Consider the following 9,956-nt stretch of genomic DNA (forward strand, 5'->3'; position numbering starts at 1 on the left):
CGCGCTGGGGCCGCCCTTCCGGGGAGGGGCGAGCGGCGGCAGCGGCCGGCAGGACGGGCCCCGGGGCCGCGGCTGCTGCGCGGTCGGGAAGCGCGGGGATTCTTGCGGGAAGCTCGGGGATTCCTGTTGAAAGCGCGGAGACTCCTGTGGAAAGCGCGGGGATTCTTGTGGGAAGCCCCCGGTCTGAGTGGCCCCGTGTTGCTAGCGCCGTGTTTTCCACGGGACTTGCGGCTCCTCCGTGCCGCCGATACCCTGGGGCCGCTGGGCGCTGCCGGGATGGAGCGAACGCACCGGCTGGAGCTGTTCCCTGACCGCAGCGTCACGCTGCTCCTCTTCCAGCACGTGAAAAATGCCGCTGCTCTGCGGAAAAAAGCCATGGAAGGATCCATTGACGGAGCACTGATAAACCCTGCGATGGTGAGCGAACGCGTGTACCGGCCTGTCGGGGGGGAAATGCTCGTGGCAGCTCAGGGAGGCTGACCCGGGCTCCCAGTCACTGTCACACGAGTTACTTTGCGCGTCCTCCAGCCTCTGTGCAAGTGCCCTCCTTTGATTTCATTATTGTGTCCTACAGCAGAAGGCTTCGTCTGTGTAAAACAAAGCCTTGGTGAGATTGGCCAAACACGTTTTAATTAATTCCACATCGTGCTTGGTGGACTTCAAACGCTAGTGCTAATTCATGCTGTCAAAAATCTACTGTTTGGTGCCTTTGTTCTCATTTAACTCATAAATAGTTTCAGAATCTTTTTTTTCTTTTTTTTTTTTTCTTTTTTTTTTTTGTTAGAATTAGGCTATCAAAATGAAGCAGTCCAGACTTTTTTTTCAGATTTCAAAACAGTAAGTTAATTATTTATAACTCTTTCTGTGGTGTTTTACAGATTGTAGATCCTTTTCAGATTCTTGTGGCAGCCAACAAAGCAGTGCATCTACAGAAGATAGGTAAAATGAAGACCAGAACACTCTATGCAGAAATTATTTTCAGCCTTTCACCAAGCAACAATGTAAGATTTATTGAACAAATTTCTTTTTTGCCAGAAAAGCTTGCTAAGATACATACAGCCAAACTAAGTACATGTTTTCCTTTAACATTGTACCTGGCTACTAGTAGAAGTTTTTAATTGTTGTTTTAAATAACACTAATGTGCTGTTAAGGTTTGTAGCTTTGGAATGGAATTTGTCAGAATTTTGTTAATCTAAAATGTCTATCAGTTTATACTCTTGGTGTACCTGACACAGTAACTGAAAAGGTTCATTATATGCAGTGAGAAAGTGACTCATAATATTTTTTTAATCTTTTTTCAGATTTCAGATGCATTTAAAAAGTTTGGCATTTCGGACAGCGACACGGCAGTACTCATTGTGCTGGTTGTGGAAGGAGACAAGACTGTCAATCTGGCAGATATAGCATCTCAGGTGGAAGGTCAGCAGGTTTCCCTAGATGAACTCCCCCAGCTAACAGACACTGCCAAAGTTAAAAAGGTGTGTAGCCAAAAAAGAAGACTGATGTGGAGAAAAGGGACAGTTTATTTAGTTGTCTGATAAGATATCAACAGACATAATTAACTTAGGATCTGTACTTTTTTAGCACAACTGAAAACTTGCTTTCAGTGGACCTTTATTATTTCTTAGAATTTTTTAGTTGAAACAAGTTTTAGTTGTCACACAAACATCACAAAGTTTTAAGTCTTCTAATTATTAATGTTGTCAGGGGATTCAAACATAAAAAATAAATCCCTAATTGCTGCCTACCATCCAAGCACTTTTGATTCTTGTTTTTCAGGCAAATACTCATTTAATTAAAAATTTCAGTCCTGAGCAGTTCCATAAGCTTAAGTACATAGATAGTCCCAGTAGGGTTGGTTAAAATAAAAACAGGTTAATTAGCTGCTAGGAGCTGTCTTGGGGTATATATGCTCTTAACAGATTACTATATGCTAAACAGCTATTTTGAAGCATGTATCTCCTACATGATAAAATTCAGGTAACTTTAAATCTTTATCATGTCTTCAAAGTACTGATAGGAGACATATGAATAGAACTGGACAAATGATGGCATTTAACATGTGGACCTAAAAGTGCTGCTTATTCATTTCATAGCTTTCCTTGTTCTTGTAATTTCAGAATTTGCTTCAGTCCAAATTTTGTCTTGCAGTCACAAGAAAATAGGAATTTCCAATGTAAAAGTGGGGGAGAAGGGAATAATCTTTTCTTGTGTACATATTTTTAGAAGGTATGTCATCAGTTTTTTTCTTCCTTATACATCTTTCCTGTTTTTGTTGTCTTTTTTCTGCAGATGTACAAAGTTACTCCACAGGAAGAAAAAATCAGCACCTTATTGGACAGCATTGTTTGCAGAATGTCAACAAAAGATGTTTTGTGAAAACGTGGAAATAAAGTTCAGAGGAAGTGAAGTAGTACTGAGTAGTTTGATGACATCTGAGCTTTAACCAAGCTTGGACATAAGGGTAACCTGAGCTGTGTTCTAAGCACAGAGAGCATGTCAAGTAGAATTTGCCATTGGCATTTTGGTTCTTTTTCTTGACAAGGGAGAATTGGCAGTACTTTAAGCTGAACTTAAACAAAAGGCTTGGAAATCTGTACTTTTGTCAAATGTTTTGTTAGTCCCAGAGAGGGTTTAAACATTGTAAATCATTTTTATTATCATGCTCTGATTTGTTTTGGTTTGGCAACCAGATGGATGATATCCTTTTAACAATACTACTGCCAGAAAAGGCATCTTTACAGCCCAAGTATTTTTGATGGGCTAGGAAGGACATTTTCCATAAACAATCAGCAGCATCTCCCTCTTTGTGCCACTGGGATAGAGTTGCTGCCCACCCTTTGAGGACAGGAAGGGGCACAGGGGTGCTGTGCCAGCCAGTGGCAGTGTGGAGCAGGGGTATCAGAGATCTGTACAAGGAAGAATAAAGTCTGTGGATAATGCTGTGGTGGTGTTAGCACCTGACAGTCTGATGTCATCCATTGCTGGCTTTAAAGGCTAGGAAGTGGTGCTTTTACTTCTTAACACTGGTTCATGTGTGGTGATACTGAACTCACAGAGCCTGGTTACAGGTGCAGAATTCCCAGAAAAATTTGCACCATAGGTTGTATCCAGTTAAATTGTTAATAGAGCATACATAGCATTCTGAAAGGACATAAAACTTGTCTTGGGTTTTTGAACCACTGCTAACAAAGGCCATGAAAGAGAACTAGGAGGACTATTGATTTCCAGTAGTCACCAGGTGCAACAGCTGTGAATGTGTATCATATAATCACATGTATGCATCCTGTTTAAGTAAAACTACTGTCTTAAGTGGGTAGAAATCTATAGTGCTTGTTATTTTTACGCTGTATTGTTTTTATAGGATGTGCATAAAACTATAGCTGTCTGTTTTTGGGTTTTTTTCCCTCATGTTTTCTGAGGTACTATGATTAGTGCACTTAAAAGATCTTTGGAAGAGAATGCCTCACACTCTTACACATACATTTTGAAGGAGAGGTAAGTCTTAGAATTGAAATGTTGTCCTGTACAATAAACAGACCAGTGGACTGACATATAGACCTGGTTTTGTCTTTCTGTGTTTAATACAGAAATGTACAGCTTCAGTCTTGCATTTTGATTTCAGTTAAGTCTTCTCTTAGTTAAAACACAGTAGTACAAATACCATCCAGACCATTTCTTACCAACCAGACCAATAGCAAATTTACGTGTGAAGTACTAAGGGAATTACAAGATTTATCAAAGGATTAGGGACAAATGGCTGTGCTGACTTTTTGCTTTAAAGATGGCTTTACAGAATGCATCATCTTCTCTAATGTGAAATGTGAGGCAGTAGTGAAAAACGGAGCTTGGAAGGACTTGAGTCTTTAAAAACAAAAGTGTGTCACATCAGCATGTGAAAATGACCATGGAAAATAGACTTGTTTTCCACTTCTGACAGTTGGTACATGGAATATATCAGAAGATTTACTGGCTGAACTACAATGTTTTTGTTAGTTCAAAATAACAGCAGACAGGCTTACTTAAACCACTGCCTTTTTTGAACTCATGTAAAACATCTATCTGGCTTGCTTAATGTAGGAGAAATAGTAATAAAATGATCGCTGCATAAAAGTTTTGACACACAAGTTCCAAACCTGGGCTCTTAGTTTCTACTTTTCCATCTACTTCATTGGTGTAGAGACATTAAATAGCTTGTTACTGTTGACATAAGTTAAATTGTGATTTACTGTGAGACCCGAATGAGGTGTGTTCATGGGTGGATTTACAGGAAATTATTTTGGGAGCTGAAGTCTCCCAAGTGTCATTCAGTCAGGCAGATGATTTGGGTCTGTTTGCATTGAAAACTGTGCTGTGCAAGACCAGAGATTTTCCCTAGAAGTGGTTGCATTATCCAAGTTAAATGAGTTATTTAGAAAAACTGATAATAAAAGTAGATTTTGTTCACCCTGCAAAGACACAGTTGTCTTTCTGAACACCTTAAAAATGATTTAGTTTAGATCTCTAATGTTACTGTTAAATCAACCAAGGCTGTTTTCCAAGGAAGCAAAAATTTAAGAAAACACATGTTTTTCAAAACATTTAATGTTCTGCAGCAGTCTCTTCTAACTTTGATACTTCATCTCCTCTCTGACAAAGTGAAAGAGGAAACTGAAGTATTTTCAATACCTTGTTTGGACCTCCAGTGCTTCAGAGGCAGGGTTATGCCTGCAGAATTTATAAATTCAACAACTAAATGCTACATCATGCTGTGTGGTCAATTGTTCTAGGTTTTTTTTTTCCCTTGGTGGGGTGCATTTGAGATTCTGTGTTTGACTTCCAGCACACTGAAGCCATGGCCTGTCCCACACCCATAATCACTGGGGGTTTTTGTGCTGCTGTCAGAATGTGTAGGTCCCTGTCCCCTCTTGTGTACTTCAAACATATATTGAAAAGGGAGGGCCCATCCTTTTGTGTTCACTTGTAATGTTCATGCTACATGTTTTATATCTGGGTCCCTATGTTCTGTGACAATTATTTAATGTGCTAATCATCTGTTTTCTTAAGTATTCCTTTGTGTGCTGTTCTTTAGGGAGCATCATCAAAGCTCTGGTCCCATGTTAAAGCATGCTGAGGTGGTGTTTGCCCGGTGGGGTAAGGCTGGCAGAATGCAGTGTCAGTGGAGGAGCTCCAATTCCAGCCACCTCACTGCCTATTGAGAGCTGACACCGGTGTCTCTGGTGCTATCCTGACCTTTGGTAACACTGAGCTCTTCTCAGAGACATTTCAGTTTATATACCCATCCTGATCATGGATGGATACCAAAATGGGGTACACAATACTTGTAAGAATTGTGTTGTCCGCAAGTACTACCTAATTACAAATGTGTATTTATGAGTCTATAAGATGTCTAAATATCTTGCAGGGTGATGTTTGTTTGGTTTTTTTATTGGGATACTGTGTATTAGCATAGGCAGTGATAAAATTTGGGGTTTAAGCTGAGTTTAGGCTCCCAAGGCCTAGACTCCAAGAGTCACTTCCCCCCAGAGCTACCAGCCCACTAATGTATGCTCATCAGTAGTAGACAGCTAACAAAGAGTGGAACAGAAACTGCTCTATGTTCAGAAGGCTTGCAGTTTGTCTGAGTGAGGTTACTTCCCTGAAAATGTGGGAGTATGGAATGCCCCATCAGCGATGGGCTGGTGTACATAGAAGCTGGTGCTGCCATGAGATGTTAATGAATTATGGAAAAGCAAGTGGTGGTTGCAGATAAATATATACAAGATGAAGACTGAGCCAGCTGGTTCTGTGACAAAGGATTCACAAAAGCAACTTATTTCATCATTTTATTCCTGAGTTTACATAGTCATTGCCATAAGTTAAAAATAATGAATACAAGTCCCATATAAACTCTCTTCAGCAATGGAGATGAGAATTTGACTTTCAATGATCTTCCTATCCTGGCAGAATACCTGGGTTTGTTGATCATGTCTTCCTATGTTGTTGTGGCATGGCAAAGTATTTCCTCCTTACAGTGTACATTTTACTATGGATTGGGACAAGCAAACTTAGCAGAGGTAGAGACTCGACAAGTTCACAAATGGAAAGCTGGGCTACAAAATATTGTACAAAACATTGACCAATAAAACAGAAGTTGAACTCCTCTTTCTAGAATGTCGTGCTTAAAGTTTCATATACATACTGAGGGCAATATAAATGTGTACAGGTCAAACAGGTCTCTGTTACTCACAAAATTATGTTCTGTACATGGTTTGTTAAATTGTTTCATAGATTCCCTTCCACAAGTAGCAACCTTTTAAGCAGTATCAAGTAAACTGAAATATGCTGAGACCACTTTTTTGTACCTCTTGAGTGTAGATAATTGAAACAAATACTTCTTTAAATATTTGACAAAGAAAGTCGCCATATTGCTGCTATAAGGATGAATCCGTTCTTGACCAGGCTCCCCAGAGTGCCGCTAGAAGGATCATGATGATCACTGTGTAAAGGGTGTGGACTGCAACAAGATCATCTTCATGCTGGTGCTTAAACCCAGAGGTACCATGCCAGTTCTCACTTTTGTTTCCATTAGTTTTCTGTCTGTGAGCACGGAGAGAATGTATCCTGACATAACAAAACGAAAGATTAAGGTTAAAAACTATTCTTCTTTATTAACAGTTCAATAGTGTTTGTAATGAAATCCAGAGTGTGCATTGAATCATTGACTAGATTTGGGAAAGAGCTCTTCAAACTGTCTGGGGCTAATAAAGTAATTTCTATAATTGGAAATGCAAAACATTTACCAGCCATTTGGTATTTCTCACCTCCTGACAGGCACAGAGACTGGGTATGGGATTGTTAGAGGAAACACAGTGCTCTTACTCCTCACTATTGATACAGATCATTGTATGAGAAAAACCATATCCTTTCATTTTGCAATATTATGAAAGTGGCAGCGTTCAAATAAAAAAATACCTGTTTCCAAAGCTTTAATCCACAGAAATAAGCACAGCATGTGATCTTTCCATCCTGTTCTGGCATGTTTTTCTATCTCTGCTTTTCAGAGGGGACTTGTGTCAAGGCATTCATTAAAAGGTACCAGTCAAGAGTAACTACGCAAAGAATATCTGCAGGATTCTCTGCAGTAACGTTTGATATTGCTTTGTCACCTTTCCCAAAGGGTTTGAAACTAGAAGCATTCACCTATGGCAACAGCCTTCCAGCTACTATCTTCATTGAAAATTGCCTGCTAAGCCCCAGTGCCCTTGTTCCTGCTGCTTCAGTTTTAAGAGAAAAGAAATGTTTAATGTATACAATTACATCTGAACTGGAATGCCAAAAGGAGATTAACTAGCTTGTGATTTTCACATTTATTAGGAAGGGGTCTGAGATGGATTAGATGTATTGCAGGTCTAGTTCATACTTGTTCCTGCTGTTACTATGACAGAAGAGTGGAGATTACCACAAATGTTAGCACAGATAGAGCTTATGAGTTATAAAGAACTTTAAACCACAAATTACATACTTAGGCACACTTAGAAGAGAGCTGTCAAAACTGATTTGTTAAAACTGAAAGACTAGGAAAGGCAATCCCCAAAAAGGAATTCATCAATAAAACAGAAATTCTGCCGTTGAGCTTTCACAGAAGGTAATTGCAGAATCAGACATTTAACATTTGTATCGGACAATCATGTGTAGCTGCAAATAAAATAACACATGAACAGTTCATGATCATTTGGGAGCATCATGTGAAGACCACAAGAGGAATATTTTGCCAATAATTTGCATTTCTATTCTTACCTGAGAGGAATGCAATATATGCAGCTTACCTTCTGCAAGCATTCATAGTGTCTGGGTGATTGAATTCCCACTGCGTCAGATTTCTTGCAGAGAGGAAAAAAGCCTTTTTGTATCCTCTTGTTTTCCTTGCACAAAATGAGAAAATTTTCTCAGCACCAACAAAAAAAGTCTTCCTTCCAAGCCCACCAACTTGACCAACAACAATTTCGGAACACTTCTTATGTATCAGTGAAAGCTCTCAAATTAATGATTTCTAAAGCTGATTTTGACACAGTTCTTCAAGAAATTCCCTTGAGCAGTTCACAAGGCAAGTTATGAGTAATCCCAATGACTGGCTTCTTTTAGCTGCTGGGATCTCTTGTTATAAACAGCTTGCTGCTGAAGTGTTGCCAAATTCATAACACCAGTAATGCACAGATGGAGGGTGGTGGTGAAAAATGCAGGATGAGCTATAACTTAGAATGACTTTCTATTAGATCATAGGCTATTTTGGGGTAAAATTTAGTTCCTTTCTACAAATGCAATTTGGTTTAAATTGCCTGGAGTGAAATTTCAAACCACCATCACTTATATGTGCTCTAATACTCAAATATTGTTTTATGAAAAAAGCACATCCCTTATTTAAAAAATGTTGACTTTTATAATATGATCACATTCAATAAGCAGTCAATAAGCAATATATCACCACAAAAAAATAACATTTTGACATCTAGGGTTAGTAACAAAGTAACATTCATCCTATTATTACCGGACCAACTGGAGCCATTGATTACCAAGAGGCTGACTAGAACTTCTGCCAAGCTGGGTGTTGCATGGTTAATGGTGGGTTTAGTATAACCAATTCAATGTCCCTCTGATGATTTCTGGGGCTTGTAAATGAACACATTTAAATTTGCAATTTATAAAGACAGACCAAAACACTTCTTTCCCAAAACACTTTATTGCATCATCTTTAAAATAACTGTATTTCTCATTTAACTGTTACTTTCAGCTTATTGTCACATATAATTTCTATTAAGACAAATTTGAACTTGTAGATCTGGTGCCTTTCTAAAGGCCCTTGCCTTTCCTTCAGATACGTCCTGGTTACTGCATTTATGTTTTTATATAAATTAAACTGCTTCCTTTAGTTTTATTAAAACAACTAGTGATTTCCAGTTATATGTCCTCATAAAATCACACTCCAGAAAATGAAGACTAAATTTGTTGACCCATGTGACTAAAACTGTGTCACTGGAACCAGTGAAGCTACTGAGGACAAAGACTCATTCTTCATTATTAGTAATATATTAAATATAGAAAACCAGAAATATTACAATGACTTGGAAGAAATTCAGGTATCAGTAAAGAATTACTGACTTGAATCAGTTCTAGCTTTTTCAGACCTCATCCTGAGAATATAGGAGGTTACAACTCCTGGATTCAGCTTTCTTAAATAACATACACAGGGATGGATGCAACAATAAAAGCCGTATACAAAAGGCCTGCCAAGGGGGGCACGGCACTGCCCCAAGATTGTTCCATCCAAACCTTTCTGCTCAGCACTACACATGTGCTTGGCAACAAAGCCTCAGCAACAAGCTGCTTTTCCTGCTCTGCTTAGGGTTGAGAAAACCACAAAGCCCAGAGCTCCAGGGACTGAAGGCAGCATGCCAAAGGGAGCACAGTGCTGCCCCAGCATTGCTCCCTCCACGTTTCTCACACAAATGCAGCTTTTCCTGCTCCACCCTAGGGTTAGGGTTGAGAAAACCACAAAGCCCAGAGCTCCAGGGACACTGCAAGTGCAGAAGGCATGCAAAGGGAAGCACTGCCCCAACATTGCTCCCTCCACAGATTTCTGCATGCCACTACCCATACGCTTGGCACCTCAGCCTCAACGACAGCCTGCTTTTACTGTTCCGCTTGGGGTTAGGCTTAGCTTTGAGAAAAGCACAAAGCCTAAAACTTCAGCAACATTGCAGCTACAAAAGGCATACAATTGGGAGCAATTCATCTCATCTCCCTACATTTGATGACAATTCTGCTTTATTTCACAATTTTAACCATTCAATTTGTCATTATAACCCTGCCCCAGTCTGTTTCGCTTTTTTCTCTGACTTTGAGATTTCATTTCCTTTCACGAAAATAAATTCTTCATTTCGTGAAAGGAAATGAAATCTTGTGATTTCAAACAGTA

At 39.4% G+C, this 9,956-nt stretch overlaps 1 protein-coding gene and 1 long non-coding RNA gene across 2 annotated transcripts; one reads left to right on the plus strand and one right to left on the minus strand.

Annotated features, from left to right (window-relative positions):
• The first annotated feature begins 28 nt into the window (after nucleotides 1-28).
• On the plus strand, nucleotides 29-3,559 carry TPRKB (TP53RK binding protein). Its single transcript, XM_015628509.3, has 4 exons — nucleotides 29-417; nucleotides 879-1,001; nucleotides 1,303-1,479; nucleotides 2,294-3,559. The coding sequence occupies exons 1-4, from the start codon at nucleotides 277-279 to the stop codon at nucleotides 2,378-2,380; spliced, it is 528 nt and encodes a 175-aa protein (XP_015483995.1). The 5' UTR covers nucleotides 29-276; the 3' UTR covers nucleotides 2,381-3,559.
• Nucleotides 3,560-5,799: 2,240 nt separating this feature from the next.
• LOC107204777 lies at nucleotides 5,800-8,357 on the minus strand. Its single transcript, XR_001521736.3, has 2 exons — nucleotides 7,810-8,357; nucleotides 5,800-6,604 (listed from the first exon to the last, which is right to left on the minus strand). It is a non-coding gene; the product is annotated as an uncharacterized LOC107204777 (long non-coding RNA).
• Nucleotides 8,358-9,956: the final 1,599 nt, after the last annotated feature.

Source organism: Parus major, chromosome 1A (genome assembly GCF_001522545.3).
Source record: "Parus major isolate Abel chromosome 1A, Parus_major1.1, whole genome shotgun sequence".
NCBI classification, from domain to species: Eukaryota; Metazoa; Chordata; class Aves; order Passeriformes; family Paridae; genus Parus; species Parus major.